Below are 19,336 nucleotides of genomic sequence, written 5' to 3' on the forward strand. Positions count from 1 at the left end.
CACTATAACATATTAGCATGTCGCTTTAGTATCACGTGATATAAAATAATAAGTAATATTTTGACAAATGATAATTAGTTAATTGTTAATGGTTAGAACTTAAATGACTTACAATAAAAATATAAGAGTTTGATTGAATGTAATGGAAAAATAAAAATTTATTTAAATTTTTTTGAATAAGACATTTTTAATTATTATGTTTAAAAAATTTAACAAAAGCTAAAAGGGATTGAATATTTAAAATTGTGTCATATTTTGTTCGACTTATATATGGTGTTGACATAGGGAGAGAACTAAATTCAACATTTTCTTTTCCTTTGAATGCCACTCCTGTTTATTATTCATGATAATCAATATTTAAAACTTTATAAAATTAAAAAAAAAAAAAAAAGAAAAAAAAGCACGCCAACGAAGCTCCAAGGCAATCAATGGCCATAAAGAAAAAGAAATGGATAAAATATCTTTACTCTTTAAGTTTTGATCGAAATTACAAAGGTTCATTTGTTTTTGAAATAAACACTCAATCTAAAAAAATATTTTTCACTTGACACGTAAGTCCAACCGTCAGTTAACTGTTAATATTTTCGTCAATTTACTGACGTAATAAAAGTAAAAAAATAATTTTATTTTTAATTAATTTTTATAATTACTATTATATTTTTTATTAATAAAAGAAGCTCTCCATGTGAGAGCATCAGTGCTCCCTTAGGGAGCCCTGATCGAGCTCATTAAGGGAGCATTTAAGGAGCTTGATCAAGGCTTTGGTGCTCTCCTAGAGAGCTTGATTTGGGGCTCCCTAAGGGAGCACCGGGAGCCTCGATCATGCTCTTTTACCCTGTTGAGCTGGGGAGTAGCAATTGATGTTTCTTATTTTTTTAAATTTTTTAAAAATATAATAATAATTTTTTAAATTAATAAAAAAATATTTTAATTTTTTCACAATTTTGATGTTTATATTATTAAGACGAAATATCTATTTTAAAAATTAATAGACTTCTTTATAGTTAAAAAAAATTTTAAGATATAAAGATATTTTACCAAAAAAAATTTCAAGGCAAATGTGATAGTGATAAATCATAAATTATTAGTTCCTGGTTTTAAGAAAAGAAAATCCAGCTGGAATCCATCAAATCATTTTTTCTGATTATTTATTTATTTCCACCAAAGAGTAGTTCTATTTATGCTAACCTGGACTTTTCTCTCTTTTCTTTTTTTTTATATTATACTGGTAATAATTTTTTAATTTTCCATTTTCCTCAATCGCAAGTTTATTACACCCAATTTTTTAATTAGCGAGATAAAAAATGTTAAACTCTTCATCGATCAGCAAAAGATAAAAGAAAAACAGCAGGACTCGGATCTTCCTCATCAATCTCTCTCCCGAAACTGCAATGTCTTATTGTTCATTATAACCCTAATTTTCGGGTACTTCTTTCCCAGTTTGAATTCTCAAGGCTTTACATGATTTTGCAAGTGGAATCCATAATTTCAAGTTTTTTGAAGTAGTGATTGTTTTTTGAGCCCTAATTTTTATTTTACTAATGCCAATGACTTTGTAGGTTGGAAAGGAAAGTGAGGAAAAATGAAGGCAGGAAGTGCTGCCAAGTTGATTGTAGATGCGTTGCTGCAGCGGTTTCTTCCTCTCGCTCGGCGCCGCATCGAAACGGCTCAGGCTCAGGTTTTTCTTCTCTTATTTCTCTATTTGTTTATTCGTAATGTTTAATTTTTTTTGAATTTGATAGTAATCATGAGTATTGAAAAAGTGTGTTTAAGCTTTTTTATTTTTAATTACTGAATCAATGGTATTTATCACAAAAGACCTTTTCTTCAAAAAATGTAAGTGATAAAAGATTCTGGATATTAGTGTTATGTGGTATTCAGTGTGGGGGAGTATAAGGCCTGTGGTGGATTTGAATATGAAAAGAGGTTTAAGAGAAATGTAATTTGCGGATAAATGGAGAATTTTAAACATGTGGAGATTTTGTTTTGTAAGAGTGGTCCGTGAATTAAGGAGCTTTTCATTTGATGGCATACATTAGTGCTTAATAACAAGAGAGTTTAGCAGGCTGCTCTTTCTTAATGAGTAAACTCTTGGAGTAGTTATCAATTTTTAACTTGAGCATCATAATGTCATGCTTAAGGCTGAAGATGGATTAGAAGTAGTTTGACTTCAGGGTTAGCATCTGACGTGGATTGGCTTTGTTTATGTGAGGTTTGACTAAACCTGGTGGATGGTGGAAGGTAGTGGATTTGCTGATATGTCAGCTTTTATGTTCTCATATGGGGGTTACAAAAGGTCAGAGAGAGAGAGAGAGACCTTGGCGAGTGATCCATAAGCTTCCAATGTGGTAGAAGCTTTTTCTTTGCCTAAACTCTGCTAACTTATGATAAACCTGGTTATATACAAAAATAGTTTTTGAGTTTGTTTCTCATTGGTTTTAAATTTTCTCTATATAGTGACCTTTAAGGAGCTTTTGGAGATTGAGCATCTGCTAGCTAGAAACACAGACGATTTCTGGTCATTTTGATTTGTTTTCAAAAGCTAGAGGCTCACATATTCTTCTTCTTCTCATTTTCATCTCTAATAGAATTTGATTGATCATTTCTCCATTCATCTCTAATATTGGCTTTTTGCCTTACCATTGAAGAGAGTGATATTCTATTAGGACTTAGATTCTTGGCTTGATAAAGAGAAGGAGTTTTACAATAAGATTCTTGGAGATCAGGATAATAAATGTTATCCTTTTTCTCATCTAAACAGAGGAGTAATTAGCTTAAACATAAAAAGGGGATTGAGAGTTGGACCGTGGGATGGGAAGGTTGCCTCTTTTGTTTGGTAATTTGTGGCAACTTTAGCTGTAAAATATTACCAAAGTATGCCGTTGATGAGACTTTCATGTTCTCTCTCAACTAATGAATGGTGATTTTGCCCTATTGGATTGATGTCTATCTCAATATTTTATGTTCTTCTTTCCTGTTGTTATCTGCAGGATGGACAGTATCTTCGACCATCTGACCCTGCTTATGAGCAAGTACTAGATTCGTTGGCTATGGTTGCACGACACACGCCAGTTCCTCTTCTAGAAGCTCTTTTAAGATGGCGAGAAAGGTTAATCATTTGCTTATTTACTTTACCATTTTTTTTTGCTTCTCACAAACTTTTATTCCTGAATGCCTTTTAGCTCCCAACGGTGTCTTGTCTTGAAAATATCTGTGTCCTGTATTATTATAAGCCATGATATCTTTTGATGATGATGGAGAGAGAAGTGTAGAGGTTAAGATGGTATCCTGGTAGCCCTTAAAATTGGATAAAATGAAGTTTCTGTTGATCACACTTCAGTAATTGAATATTAATATAATTTCTTGTGTAAAATAAAGCTCATCTCAACCATCACTTATAGTTTAAATAAAAACTTTTTGAAAAATCATCTGGTGGAGACTGGACTGCTACTGCAAAGGTGCAACTAACATACAGTACCAGTTTTCTATTTCCTCAAATTGTTTCTCTTGTGTCAAATTTTCAAGCAATTAAATGGGTGAAAATAGCTGTCTCCCTATATAATTGTTAGCTACAATATTGTTTGATGATATTGGAGAGAGAACTGTAGACGTTGACAGGTTTCTTGGTAGCCCATAAAATGGGATAAGATGAAGTTTTTGTTGATTGCACTTCAATATATTAATATAATTCCTTGTGTAAAGTAAAACTTCTCTCAACCTTCACTTTTAGTTTAAATTAAAAAACTTACTGAAAAACCCTCTATTGGAGACCGGACTGGCTACTGTAAAGATGCAACTAACATACAATACCAGTTCTCTCTCACATTTTTTCTCTCACGTCCAATTTACAAACAATGAAATGGGTATGTTAGCAGGGGTATATCCCGATGGTTTGTTTTTTATGAGAAGCTGTAGTCAGCAATCATTAATAAACCGTCTCATGTTTTCTTTATACAGCTGGAGGAGAAGGTAATGCCACTCTATCATGGCATGTGGTCATCAAGTTTTAATTGTTTTATCTCTTTAGGTTTTCATTATCTTACTTTTGCTTTTGGAATATTGGTTGTAGTGAATCCCCAAAGGGCGCAAATGATGCATCTACATTCCAGAGAAAGGTTTGTATGCGTTAATAGCTACAGATTTTATTCCATTGAAACTCAATGTACTTTTATTACATTTAATGGCTTGCAAAGATTGCCTTTTTACAACTTAAAAAAAGACACAGAAAGGTAGTTGTTGAAAGGAAGCTGAAAATGAGTGTAGACAGAAACCCACTACACAAGGATATTTACCTTTTAGTTTTCTGAGTTTAATGAAGGGCTCTCACTAATCTGCTTAAACTCGCAATGAGTTAAATGTTCTCTTTCCATGGGGATCAGCTTGCTGTGGAGTGCATTTTTTGCTCAGCTTGTATTCGCTTTGTTGAGTGCTGTCCACAGGAGGGACTTACTGGTTTGTTCATTTCCCTATTATTTGCTTTTGTAATTGTACTTGGTTTTCTCATAATTCAATGAAGTGGTATGTTTACTTTGCAGAGAAGCTTTGGTCTGGTCTTGAAAATTTTGTTTTCGATTGGCTAATAAATGCTGACAGGTAAGGCTGCTAAGGATGAGTCTTGGACCATCTTAAACCAAAGTTGTCGATTTCGTTCTATGCTTCACTAGTGCCTTAAAGTTTTATATACAAATTCTAGGCATATGTTGTGTTAATTTTCAATGTTATATTTATGTTCATTGAAGTATTCAAATATGGGTTTGCATAAAAGAAGTTGGTTTAAGATATAAACGTTGTCAGCTAGTCACATCTATACGTTCCATCAAATAGATGTTATATTGACATTTGTCACAAATATTAGTCTGCAGAGATTCCATTTTTATGCCTTGCATCCGTAGTGTTGGTCACCTGCCTTACCCTATAAAGGAAAACAAAAGCACCAAAATAATTCTCGTTGCTTGGCTGCATTTTCTTCTGAACTGAAAAGGAAAAAAAAAAAATCCCATTGCTTGGCCCAATAATAACTGATAGACTGTGTTTTCAGTATTCTTTGTACAACATTTGATATGATAGAAAATAACAGCCAAGGGATAGGTTTTTAGCTTGAACAATTTACTTATGCATGATCTTGCTGGATTACTGAGTTAACAATAAAGTCTTATTGCAGGGTTGTTAGCCAGGTTGAGTATCCCTCACTAGTTGATTTGCGGGGTCTCCTTCTTGACTTAGTTGCTCAACTCCTAGGTGCCTTATCTCGGATCAGGTAGCTGTATTGTTATCTGGTGACATTTAAATTTGATAGAACTGTCTGTGATTTGGTACTTGTTATACCATTAATAAAATGGTTTCTGAATATTTAGTTATGATGAAATCTTTTGACAGAAATTTGTAAGATGACATTTTCCCCTTTTCATAGGAAAAAAGCATAAGATGTAGATTTTGTATATCAAAAAATGATATAATAATGTCTACTAAGGGGCATCCCGGCAGACAGACCTTGGGATTTATACCATTTTTTTTGTGTGAAAGATCTTAGGGTTTATTTTGGAGGTCTCAAATTTGTACATTTGGGAGTGGGTTTTAGGTTTATGGAATAGGACTAAACTACCTTCTATTGTGTAGCCCTGGGTCCAAGAGGCTCTTACATGTACCAAAAAAGAAAGGTCATATTAATGAGGATGAAGGGAAGAGTTTATATGTGACTGGCTTTGGTTAGCTGTTTGTTTTATCCTGAATCTACTATGCACAAGAAGATCCTTGTGGTTTTAATATACTTGGGGAATTATATGTGGTGAATAAACTGAGTTGGACATCTTTTTCTACTTTCTTAATCATTGTTTTCTAAATATCAAGCTTTTTAGTTGATGCCTTCATGTAATTGGGAATTACATGTGGGTGAATAACTGAGTTGGATATTGTTTCCTACTTTCTCAATCATTCTTTTCTAAGCTGCTGCTCAATGAAGTGAAAAAATTCAACACTGAAAAATTAAGTATTGAATTTTTTATCTGAAAAATTTAAGTGCTGAATTTGTACTATAAAATTGTTTGATATTTTATTGAAAATTAAAACTACATAGATGTTTCTATAATTTTCTCTAAAATTTTACGTTAGATAGTTTCAAAAAGGAAAAATAAATAGTTAAAAAGGAAAGAAAATAAGGTTAATGTAAATATGTAACAATTTTTTCCTTCAATAAGACTTGATATAATATATTAAGTAGCTTTTGACTCCTTCAGATTTTCAACAATTTTTCATTGATTTTTAATGTTTTATCAAACACGCCCTAAATATCAAACTTTATAGTTGATGCCTATTTGATCAATTATATTAGAGTACATGTGATCCTTTTTTATATTCTAGTTGCTGTCTTTTCATTTTCTTCAGTTTATGATTCTGCATTTTAGAAAGTTCTCATCACTGAATCTAGATATCAGTTATTCTAGTTGGGAAAATAATATATGTATATTATATTTTATATAAAAAATATTTTAATGGTCCATTTGTACAAATAAAGCCCAATTGTAGATTATCAACATTTGTAGGCATATGAAGTACTGTTAGATTTTTGAAGAATGTCAATGGTATATTTTATGTAGTCTTCCTTTGAAGAGGGTGTTATATTATGGTGTAATTTCTTTTCCTTGGGCTCTATTTATATTATTGTTCTCATTTGTTACCACAGCACAACACTAAAGGCATTTATTTGAGAAGTTAGGTTGGTCTACTAAAAGCTATAAAGCAATTCATTGCGAATAAAGTACAATACTAAAGGGCATTCAGTTAATTTCCACGGTTCTTAGGAGTTTTTTCTCCAATTATTTTGCTTTTTTCTTTTAAAGTCATTCTACAATTAATCTATAGAATTTGTGCGTCAGATCTTTTCCTCTTCTTTTTATTGCTTTTTTGCATACTTTTTGTGTACTTTGTTGTGCCCCACCCGCACCTTTCCCTTATGATGAATCTAGTACTTGTAGAAAACCATTATAAGTGTTTTCACTGCCACTAGTCCCCCACATTCCCAACAAAAGGGAATTTTTATTAGTAGCCTCTGGCTTCCAGATGCATTGATTTGTTGACTTGTCAAAGATCTAAGTTATGGCCAAAAATGTGGTTTCAAAATAGTCATCAATACTTTGTGGCATGTCTGCAATGAAGCTTCATCTATATATATATATATATTTAATTGTGCCTTGCTTTTCTTTCACAGATTTAGTTCTGTAACTGAGCGCTTTTTCATGGAACTGAATACTCGTCGGATAGACACTAATGTTACCAGAAGTGAAACACTTAGTATTATAAATGGGATGCGCTACCTGAAGCTAGGGGTATGCATATCATATTTTTCTACTTTTTTTTTCCTTAAAAGAAAAAGGCATCATGAGGACCAGTGTATGACAATAAATAGTTGCCAGGTTAAGACTGAGGGAGGACTGAATGCATCAGCCTCTTTTGTGGCAAAAGCAAACCCTCTTAACCGTGCTCCACATAAACGGAAAAGTGAGCTTCATCATGCACTATGCAACATGCTTTCAAACATCCTAGCACCACTTGCTGAGGGGGGGAAAAACCAGTGGCCTCCTACAGGTGTAGAGCCCGCACTTACTCTATGGTATGAGGCTGTTGGGCGAATCAGAGTGAATCTCATGCATTGGATGGACAAACAGAGTAAACATATAGCTGTAAGAGCATCTTTGTTTACCTACTGGTTTTTCTTGGAATTTCCAATTGTTTGGTTGTCTTGTAACATGAAAGCATAGAGGTCAGTTTATAATTCTATCTACTACATGGCAGAGGAAAAGAGCACTCCCTAGTTCCATAAAAAAAAAGGAAATTATATAGCTTGTCCCAAAAATTCTAAATAGGAATAAATTGACTAAACTCTAATTAAACACCTGAAAGGGCTTACAGTAGAAAAAATGATCTTTCCCTTGATTATAAAATCACGAAATGCCTTATTTGGTGAAAGAAACATTACATTGTCGAACTTCTTTTTGATGTCACGTTTCTGTTGGTAGGTTGTTGGATTTTCTCCATTATTAGTGCTCAACATTCATATAGAAAAATTTCAGAAGGAAATTAGTAAATGAATTTTCAAAGGAAGAGAAATCTCAAGAATAAACTTTCTGCAGAATTCCTAATATTCAGAGCAGTCACAAAACATTTTATTCCCTTCTAAGGATCCTATCACTTCTTTCCCCATAGAGTTCATAAAAAACAGTGAAAGTGTAGAATTTAGTTCCTTTTAAATTTCAATGCTTATTAAATTGAAAGAGCAAAGTTCACTAAGACTCTCAATTGGGTTGATTTCATGTATATTTCTCTGATTTCCTTTTCAGCAAACGCATACCCTCATGGGTGAAACAAGTCAATTAGATTCTCTCGTTTTAGATCTGTTACTTTTTCAAATGGAAAATACTTCAGGCCTCAAATTTTCCTTATTAAGCTTGGTCTTGCGCTTCTTGTTGATATTTTCCATCAAAGAATTGATTGGATGTTAAATGACAGGAACCATTGGTCCGTCTATTAATGTAGTTGAAGAGGCTTGATTGTTAAACTGGAGGTTTGAGGGATACAATTGAAATAATGTATAATTCAGGAGTTCTGTTCATTTTAGCAAAATTCTTAAGTAGTGCATTTTTTCTTTGTTGGATTATGACACGATTTTTGTTCTTTAGCATGCTTGAGGTGCCTATTTAACAACTTTGCACCGTTTACTCTATTTTGTGTTTGCATCAACCTAATCAAGAGAGATAATCAGTTGTGCATACACACGTATCCATATTTAGTTTAGAATGTGAAATTTTTATTTGAAAAGTATTCTTCCCAATTTTTAAGAATATTGTAAGTTTTTCTTATTGATAAAGTTTGAACACAACTAGAGGGTTATATTGCATCCTGCTTCCAGGATGATAATATCCTTTCTTTTAACTTTTTTTTTTATTTTAAAATTGTCTATCAAACACCGAGTTCATTTTTCTCTATATTTCCGCATGTGTTTATGCTTTCTCTCACATGAACAATTCTCTGTACTAGGTTGGTTATCCTTTGGTGACTCTTCTTCTCTGTCTTGGTGATCCTCAAATATTCCACAACAACTTAAGCTCTCACATGGAGCAACTCTACAAGCTTCTACGAGTAAGTTTGCTTTTATTTATATGGTCTGGGGGATGGGCAGATCACTCATACAGTCATTTGGTTGATTTTCCCAACTCCTCTTGTGCTTTTCCTGCTGGTTTTTCTGGGGGCTCTGATCTCCAACCACATTTACAAGTTTTTATTTCAAGTGTCCATGTAACACGGCATCTGCTGCTATTTATGCAGGACAAGAATCATCGTTTCATAGCTTTGGACTGTCTTCATAGAGTTTTGAGATTCTACTTGAGTGTTCATGCTGCTAATCAACCCCCAAATCGTATATGGGATTACCTTGATAGTGTAACTTCTCAACTCTTAACAGTTTTGAGGAAAGGAATGCTCACTCAGGATGTACAACATGATAAACTTGTTGAATTCTGTGTGACTATAGCAGAACATAACCTTGATTTTGCCATGAACCATATGATCTTAGAATTGCTGAAGCAAGATAGTCCAAGTGAGGCAAAAGTTATTGGTTTACGTGCTTTGCTTGCCATTGTTATGTCACCTTCAAGCCAGCACATTGGCTTGGAAATATTTAAAGGTAATTGATAACTGGTTGTATAATGCAAATTATTGTCATATGATCTCATGCCAGTCATTATCCTCATTTATGTTGTATGAGCAGGGCATGATATAGGCCACTATATCCCAAAAGTGAAGGCTGCAATTGAGTCAATATTAAGGTCTTGCCATAAAACCTATAGCCAGGCTCTTCTGACTTCTTCGAGGACCACAATAGGTAATTCCTTCTCTAAGATCTTATTGACTGTAGAATCAGTATTAAACTAACTTAATTTGGCTTCTGATGACATGAAGTCAAAAGGGACGAAGAAACCTTAAATTTGTATATTTAGCATTTGGTTTATTTGTTTGTGGATCAGTCTGGCACTTGTATTCCATTTTTTGATTGCTAAGTCACCTTAACAATGCATAACAATGGCTAGATAACAGCTTCCCGCTAAACTATTGTCATTTTCTAAATTTATTTGTTGAACTCTTGGGTTGAAGACATGCAAATCTTGAACTGTGGCAGTTGACTGTGAATCAAGTCTTGGCCCAATATGAGGCAGCAATCGATCATGTGTGTAACTGAATTAAACTAGTTGAGTTTTGTTTTTAATGAAAATTAGACAGGAGATATGCCTTAGTGTGATTGCTAGACTGATTTTTGCTCAAACCAATTTCCTCAACCGAGCTGACCTAAGACTGCTTGAATCTGTCTATCAAAGATGATCATTACTCATATTCTAGGTTTTTGTTTCGCGGCTTATTTCTCCTTCAGTTTCTCTCTCTCTCTCTCACACGTGCGCACACACACACACTCACATAAGTAATTGATGCATTACATATGCCAGAGCAAGCGTGATTATACCTAGCTATGCAAGAGAATTTATGTTTAGACACTATTATGGCAGAGTCAGAAAAAGAAAATGAAATGGTTATTTTCAGGTCAAAAATGGAAGATACTAGAGATGACCAATTTTATTCATGCTTAACACTGAAAAAATGAAGAGTAAATGGTACAGTCAAGTGAATTCTGTTTTCTGTAGTCTAGAACCTTTATCTGCGACCTAGCAATGGTTGAAAAATTTCTTCCTCTATTTGTCAATCAAATTAGAATGGGAACCAATTGTCAAACGGTACTGAAATCTGGAGATGGGATAAAAATAGTTCGGCATATATGTTACTAGAATTACATGCTGATGTTTCTGACTAAGATTTTACCTGCTACAAAGATTGTCTGTACTGTAGAGAAAGTACAGATAAAAAGTATGAATTCTGTTATGGTTCTGCTCATCTTCTGTCAACTAAATATTTCTATTTGACTAATTGACTCTTTTCTTTTTCACCCTGAGCATCTATCAAACATTTTCTTTCTCAAATTACTTGGTTCAAGATCTGTTGCTGCTATGAATGCTAGGTTTCCACTTTTAACTTCTATTTTCCCCTTATCTGGATGCAATGGCACGTGCCATGTGAATTCTATGCTTTCCAGATGCTGTAACCAAGGAAAAGTCTCAAGGATATTTGTTCCGGTCAGTGCTCAAGTGCATACCTTACCTAATTGAAGAAGTTGGCCGAAGTGATAAGATAACTGAAATAATACCTCAACATGGTATAAGCATTGATCCTGGTGTTCGTGAGGAAGCAGTTCAGGTACTGAACCGGATTGTAAGGTACCTTCCTCATCGTCGCTTTGCAGTTATGAGAGGGATGGCCAACTTCATCCTCCGACTACCTGATGAATTCCCTCTTCTGATTCAAACATCATTGGGGCGACTGTTAGAACTTATGCGGTTTTGGAGAGCTTGTCTGATTGATGATAAACTGGAGCAAGATGCTCAAGATGCTCAAGATGCTAAGCGTATGTTGCAGCAAAGCAATGGATTCAAGAAGTCTTCTTTCCATCAACCAGGGGAAGCTATTGAGTTTCGTGCATCAGAGATAGATGCAGTTGGTCTTATCTTTCTTAGCTCCGTGGATAGCCAGATCCATCACACAGCATTGGAGTTATTGCGCTGTGTACGTGCCTTAAGGAATGACATACGAGACCTTACACTTCGTGAGCAGCCAGATCATAGTATAAGATATGAAGCTGAACCTATATTTATAATTGATGTGCTGGAAGAACATGGGGTGGGCTATATTTAGTTTATGATTCCCTTTATATGACTTTATTTTCTTTAATTTCTCTATGAAGTGCAATGTATTCTGAACTTTAAGTTAAATATTGCAGGATGACATAGTTCAGAGTTGTTACTGGGACTCTGGCCGTCTGTTTGATTACAGACGAGAATCTGATGTAATTCCTCCTGAGGTGACTCTTCAGTCTATAATATTTGAGAGTCCTGATAAGAACAGATGGGCAAGGTGTCTTAGTGAGATCGTCAAGTATGCAGCTGAACTTTGCCCTAGCTCAGTTCAAGATGCAAAGTACGTACAATAAGATAATTATGTAATTGTTACATGTTTTTGCCCAGGAATGTGTGTTGCAATAATGTCATTATGTTTTGCCTAGAATTGATGGGATGTTCTTTTGACAGGTAATATTATCAATTAATGAAACCTAATGGAGATTAGACTTAAGCCCTGGGCATTTTTTTAGTATTTGAGGGGTGGAAGAATGTGAAAACAATATCTATGGTTCATACATTTTGTGGTTATGTGGGTCTCATTGTTTCAGCTTTATGGAAATAACATGCAGACTTTGATGTTTGTTCATTGATGGTAGCTTTATGTCCGTTAAATGAGCTAATTGGTTGATGTTTAATTTAGCATTACTGCAATTTCTTTTTGAACATGTAAAAATTACCAAAGAATAATTGGTTAGCATAGAGTATAGTGAACATCAATTGTCATTGGAAACTGCTTTTATTTTTGTCTATCTTTGGCTCCAAAATGGGGGAAATTATTTGCTATTTGCTTTCATTTTCCTGGTTAATTAGTTTTAAGACTGCAATGAATCTATGGATCGTCTTCTAACCCGTTCTCACTTGGCAGGGTGGAGGTTTTGCAACGTCTTGCTCATATCACGCCTGCTGAGTTAGGTGGAAAAGCTCATCAGTCTCAAGATGTAGATAACAAACTGGATCAGTGGCTCATGTATGCAATGTTTGTATGTTCATGTCCACCGGATAGTAGGGAAACTGGAAGCATAGCTGCAACAAGAGAGCTTTACCATCTTATTTTCCCCTCTCTGAAATCTGGATCAGAAGCACACATAGTAAGTACATGCTAAAGAGTTGATTCTACTTTATTAGAGTTGAATGCATAAATCTCTTGAGTACACTAATCTTGAGACACTGTTTCTGCTAGAACATGAGAATTGGGTAAAAGTGCCATCTGTATGTTTTTGCTTGTAATACAGTATCCAATAGCGTTCTTATTCAATTTTTCATACTGTTCAATGGGGATTGTGAGTCATCAATGTTAATGGCTACAATTGACAATCAGTTTCTTGGTAGGTTTTTCATGTTTGAAAGAACTATAGATGAGACAAAGAAGAGAAAGGGGAAGGTGAACAGATGTTGTATGAATTAGGTTAGGTAATTTTGAGTTCTATTTTATTCTTTTAGCTCACTTTGAGTAGCTGTGTTGTTAGATCCATCCAAATTTGGAAGTTTTGAATTCAATCCCAATGGAGAACTTTTTATATACATACAAAAATTTGAATGAACTGTAGGTCTTTTAATGCCATTTCATGGTTGCTGTATTGGGTACCTTGAACTAATGTGTCTCTGCTAAATATACTTAGCTGCCTGCTTGCAAGTGTTAACTTGTTTCTGAAACAATGAGCCTAAATTTTGCATTGTCTTTTTCTTGGTTCTTATGGAAGATGACAACTTGCTTAGGTTTGCTACAGAGACAGGGCTACTTTTTAACTCTTGATGGGAGGCGATAGGAGAATATGAGGATGCACCTAGTATTTATGGCTTACAAGAAATTTCTTTATTTAGTACCTCCCTATATCCATACTAAAATACATACTTGGATGATACTTACTTGTATGAAGGCATGATAGATGCATAGAGTCTAATTGAGTACACTGCTTGACAGTTCAATTGCCTATGACGAATAAATTTTGCTAGCTAATTGCTCTCTCTTTCAATTTGGTGTATCTTGACATATAGAGGAGAAGAGAGGGGGGGGGGGGGGGGGGGGGGGGGGGAGGTTTGTAAGAGGTGAACCCTGAAATCCATCATGATATTAGAAGTATTAAGGATAGAAGTAGTCTGGGATAAGTATTAATGCATGTTTTCTTTTCAATTTTTGTTACTCTATATGATTCTAAGTTTGTTTTGATTGCTGAAATTGGTTTGCTTTCCTTTATAAATTAGCATGCTGCCACCATGGCTCTCGGGCACTCACACCTGGAATCTTGTGAGATCATGTTTAGTGAACTCACATCTTTTGTTGATGAGGTTTCTTCTGAATCAGAGGGAAAACCAAAGTGGAAGGTATACCTATTCTGTACCCACTTCAAATACATCTTTAATATAAAATTTGGTTCATTTCATGAAGCTCAGTTGTTATTTTGACCTCTTTCTGAAGATTTTACCAAGAGTATTCTTTTCCCTCTCTGGTTTTTTTATTTTTAGTGATGCTATTCTAAGCAAAAGTTCCATCAGCTTGGGCTGAAATCTATTTTCCATCTCAATGATATAAATAAACAATTAATTCTTGTTTAATGAATAGTTGAATTGATTCCAAATGCTTGTATTCATCCCTTTGGATGCAGAGTCAAAAACAGACGCGCCGTGAGGACCTTCGAGTCCATATTGCCAATATTTATCGCACCGTTGCTGAGAACATCTGGCCAGGATTCTTGGGCCGAAAGCCTGTGTTCCGTCGCCATTATCTAAGGTTTATTGAAGACACGACTAAACAGATTGGACAAGCATCTGCTGAGAGCTTTCAAGAAACACAACCACTCCGCTATGCACTTGCTTCGGTTTTAAGATCTCTAGCCCCTGAATTTGTGGATTCAAGATCAGAGAGGTTTGATCTTAAAATTAGGAAGAGATTATTTGATATGCTTCTACCCTGGTGTGACGACACAGGAAGTACATGGGGACAGGATGGTGTTAGTGACTATCGACGTGAAGTTGAACGGTACAAGACTTCACACAGGTCAAAAGATTCTGTGGACAAAATTTCGTTTGACAAAGAATTGAGTGAACAAATCGAGGCAATCCAGTGGGCCTCTATGACTGCTATGGCTTCACTTTTGTATGGGCCTTGTTTTGATGACAATGCAAGAAAAATGAGTGGCAGGGTTATATTTTGGATTAATAGTTTATTCAATGAGCCTGCACCTAAGGCCCCATATGGTTACTCGCCAGTTGACCCAAGAACCCCATCTTATTCCAAATACACAGGAGAAGGACGTGGAGCTGCTGGTCGTGATAGGCATAAAGGTGGCCATCATCGTGTTGCATTAGCAAAATTGGCTTTGAAAAATCTTCTTCTTTCAAATTTGGATCTGTTTCCGGCTTGCATTGATCAGGTATGTCACTATATAGGCACCTTTTACTGACAAACAGCGGATGCATTTAGAACTATGAAGTGAATGAGTGATTGTTGGATCAGTTGTATTCCAATTATAAAAATCATTTAAAGCTTCTACATAGTGGTAGCCAGATGATGACCATGTCAAGTTTACAGATCTTTTTTTTGCTTTTTAAGTTCACTGATCTTCTGAGCAATAGGAAGTTGATGAGGTTTTTATCTTTCTATAATTATCTTAAATAAAACTTATAAAGTCGTTTTCGTATTTCTGTAACTTTCCTTTTTGTAGTGGTGTTTCTTTATATGCCAATTTCTATGATTTACTCAAAACTTTGGGCTTCTTCCTGCCTTACACATTTCTCTTACATAGGTTTTGGGAATGCTGCATTGTTCTTTTTATTTCCATTTGGGCCTATATGTTTGTATTTAATAATTTCACTTTGTGGGGAACTAATTAACTTAATGATTTTCAGTGCTATTATTCAGACCCTGCTATAGCCGATGGTTACTTCAGTGTACTGGCTGAGGTCTATATGCGACAAGAGATACCAAAATGTCAAATTCAAAGGCTCTTGAGCCTGATCCTCTACAAGGTAGTGGACCCATCTAGGCAAATCCGTGATGATGCCCTTCAGATGCTTGAGACTCTCTCTGTACGTGAATGGGCTGAAGATGGCACTGAAGGCTCTGGTAGCTATCGAGCTGCTGTTGTTGGTAATCTCCCTGATTCCTACCAACAGTTTCAATACAAGCTCTCATGCAAACTAGCCAAAGATCACCCTGAGTTGAGCCAGCTCCTCTGTGAAGAGATCATGCAGAGACAACTTGATGCTGTTGATATAATTGCTCAGCATCAGGTGTTAACCTGTATGGCCCCTTGGATTGAAAACCTGAATTTTTGGAAACTCAAGGACTCAGGTTGGAGTGAAAGATTATTAAAAAGTCTTTATTATGTGACATGGAGGCATGGAGATCAGTTTCCTGATGAAATTGAGAAACTTTGGAGCACAATTGCCAGCAAGCCGCGGAACATTAGTCCAGTTTTAGATTTCTTGATTACAAAAGGAATTGAGGATTGTGATTCAAATGCATCTGCTGAAATAAGTGGTGCGTTTGCCACATATTTCTCAGTTGCCAAGCGAGTAAGTCTGTATCTAGCACGTATATGTCCACAACGTACAATTGATCACCTAGTTTACCAGCTGTCCCAGCGGATGCTGGAAGATAGCATTGAATTAATCGGGCCAGGTGCAAACAGGGCTGATGCCAATGGAAATTTTATTTTAGAATTCTCTCAGGGGCCTGCAGCGGCCCAGATTGCATCTGTTGCTGACAGCCAGCCACATATGTCACCATTACTTGTCCGTGGTTCGCTTGATGGTCCATTGAGAAATACTAGTGGAAGCCTGAGTTGGCGTACAGCTGGTGTTACAGGGCGAAGTGCCTCAGGCCCATTAAGTCCTATGCCTCCAGAATTAAACATTGTTCCAGTAACTGCAGGCAGGTCAGGTCAGCTCCTTCCAGCATTGGTAAACATGTCAGGGCCTTTAATGGGGGTTCGAAGTTCCACAGGAAGTTTACGGAGCCGCCATGTTTCCCGGGACAGTGGAGACTACCTGATTGACACTCCAAACTCTGGTGAAGATATCTTGCATTCTGCGGTTGGTATGCACGGTGTCAATGCTAAAGAACTTCAGTCAGCTTTGCAAGGGCATCAGCAACACTCACTTACTCATGCAGATATAGCATTGATTCTACTTGCAGAAATTGCTTATGAGAATGATGAAGACTTCCGCGAGCACTTGCCTCTGCTCTTTCATGTCACATTTGTTTCAATGGATAGCTCTGAGGATATTGTACTGGAGCACTGCCAGCATTTGCTTGTTAATCTATTATACTCACTTGCAGGTCGACACCTGGAGCTGTATGAGGTTGAAAGTAGTGATGGAGAGAACAAACAGCAGGTTGTCAGTCTGATCAAGTATGTTCAGTCAAAGCGAGGGAGCATGATGTGGGAGAATGAGGACCCCACAGTTACAAGGACTGAGCTTCCTAGTGCTGCACTTCTGTCTGCCCTTGTTCAGAGTATGGTTGATGCAATATTTTTCCAGGGAGATCTTCGTGAGACTTGGGGTGTTGAGGCACTCAAATGGGCTATGGAGTGCACGTCAAGACACCTTGCCTGTCGTTCTCACCAGATCTATCGTGCATTGCGGCCTAGTGTTACAAGTGACACATGTGTGTTACTCCTTCGTTGCTTACATAGATGCTTGGGAAATCCAATACCTCCTGTTCTGGGCTTCATTATGGAAATTTTACTTACATTGCAAGTAATGGTTGAGAACATGGAGCCAGAAAAGGTGATACTTTACCCACAACTTTTTTGGGGTTGCGTGGCCATGATGCACACAGATTTCATTCATGTCTACTGCCAGGTTCTTGAGCTTTTCTCGCGAGTTATTGACCGTTTATCATTCCGGGACAGAACAATTGAAAATGTCCTCCTTTCAAGCATGCCTAGAGATGAGCTCGATAATGTTGATATTGGGGACTTTCAGCGGATGGATTCTAGGGGCTATGACTTGCCAGCAACCAGTGGCAATCTGCCAGCATTCGAAGGAGTGCAGCCTCTTGTACTTAAAGGACTCATGTCCACTGTTAGTCATGGTGTAGCGATTGAGGTCCTCTCTCGTATCACAGTGCACTCATGTGACTCTATATTTGGTGATCGTGAGACTAGACTACTGATGCACATTACAGGATTGCTTCCCTGGCTTTGCTTACAGCTTTGCAAAGACCCATTGGTGGGCCCAGCTTCACCTCTCCAACAACAGTACCACAAAGCCTGCTCTGTTACTGCCAACATTTCAATTTGGTGTCGAGCAGAATCACTGGATGAATTAGCTACTGTTTTTATGGCTTACTCCAGAGGTGAGATCAAAAGCATTGATAACCTCCTTGCCTGTGTCTCACCGTTGTTATGCAACGAATGGTTCCCTAAGCACTCAGCTCTGGCTTTTGGACACTTACTTCGGCTACTGGAGAGAGGTCCAGTTGAGTATCAACGTGTAATACTGCTCATGCTTAAGGCATTGCTCCAGCACACTCCCATGGATTCAGCTCAGAGCCCACACATGTATGCAATTGTATCCCAGCTAGTGGAGAGCACTTTGTGCTGGGAGGCACTAAGTGTATTAGAAGCTCTTTTGCAGAGCTGTAGTTCATTGCCTGGTTCACACCCACATGAGTCAGGGACATTTGAAAATGGGACAGATGAAAAGATGTTAGCTCCTCAGACCTCATTTAAGGCTCGAAGTGGGCCACTACAGTATGCTATGGGATCAGGTTTTGGGGTAGGTTCTACATCAGTTCCACAAGCTGTTTCCATGGAGTCAGGTATGACACCTAGAGAGGCGGCTTTGCAAAACACCCGATTGATCCTTGGGCGGGTGCTCGACAGCTGCGCCCTGGGGAGAAGAAGGGAGTATCGAAGGCTGGTGCCTTTTGTGACCACAATTGGAAACCCATGACATGTAATTTTTAATTTTACTCCTTTTTCTTTTGCCATTAATGTTAAGGTAGCTTACATTATACTTTAGAATTTAGATCAAGCACTGGGAAAACTTGGGACCTGGCTCTGTAAATAGGCATCATAAATCTGTAGTTGTAGTTAGGGCTGTAATATTTTTAGGCAGCGGAAGCATTCCAGGTCCCTTGTATCACTTATTTTTGATAATTTTATAATTCTTAAAATGCTCTCAATCAAAGTTTTTGTCATTCCTTCTCTTTTGTTACTACCAAACTTCCAGTTGTTTTTGTTGATTTATGCTAATGTGTTTCTTCTTGATCCAAAGTACCAGTGATGATAATTGCTATATGGCGGGCATGGCTATAATTCTAGTGTGAGGTACTATGACATTACCAAAGGTTTCTTGCAATGAGAGTTGGAAAATCCTATTAATTGGGATCTGCAGTACAGGCTTCGAAGTGAACGAAGCTTATCAATTGTAAGGCTTATCAATGAGATATTTCCATGGTTCAAAAAAACATTGCTGATGACAATGAGAATGTGATTTTCGTTTCTCTTGCAATGACATTTGTCAATTTACAGTTCAACTGATGATGAAAATAAGGAGCGTTATATTGCATCCATGGTTAAGCTACGTTAGCAGTTTGGAGTAAGCATCATTAC

General features: G+C 36.5%; 1 protein-coding gene across 1 annotated transcript; it reads left to right on the forward strand.

The window, feature by feature from the left end:
- Positions 1 to 1,244: 1,244 nt before the first annotated feature.
- LOC18609476 (ARM repeat superfamily protein) lies at positions 1,245 to 18,921 on the forward strand. Its single transcript, XM_007044604.3, has 18 exons — positions 1,245 to 1,425; positions 1,560 to 1,678; positions 2,991 to 3,109; positions 4,070 to 4,115; positions 4,380 to 4,452; positions 4,536 to 4,593; positions 5,162 to 5,257; positions 7,205 to 7,322; positions 7,410 to 7,676; positions 9,031 to 9,132; positions 9,319 to 9,676; positions 9,761 to 9,874; positions 11,132 to 11,772; positions 11,873 to 12,069; positions 12,637 to 12,859; positions 13,974 to 14,093; positions 14,375 to 15,142; positions 15,618 to 18,921. The coding sequence occupies exons 2-18, from the start codon at positions 1,583 to 1,585 to the stop codon at positions 18,672 to 18,674; spliced, it is 6,453 nt and encodes a 2,150-aa protein (XP_007044666.2). The 5' UTR covers positions 1,245 to 1,425; positions 1,560 to 1,582; the 3' UTR covers positions 18,675 to 18,921.
- Positions 18,922 to 19,336: the final 415 nt, after the last annotated feature.

The sequence above is a fragment of the Theobroma cacao genome, chromosome 2, assembly GCF_053813885.1.
Source record: "Theobroma cacao isolate CCN51 chromosome 2, ASM5381388v1, whole genome shotgun sequence".
NCBI lineage: Eukaryota > Viridiplantae > Streptophyta > Magnoliopsida > Malvales > Malvaceae > Theobroma > Theobroma cacao.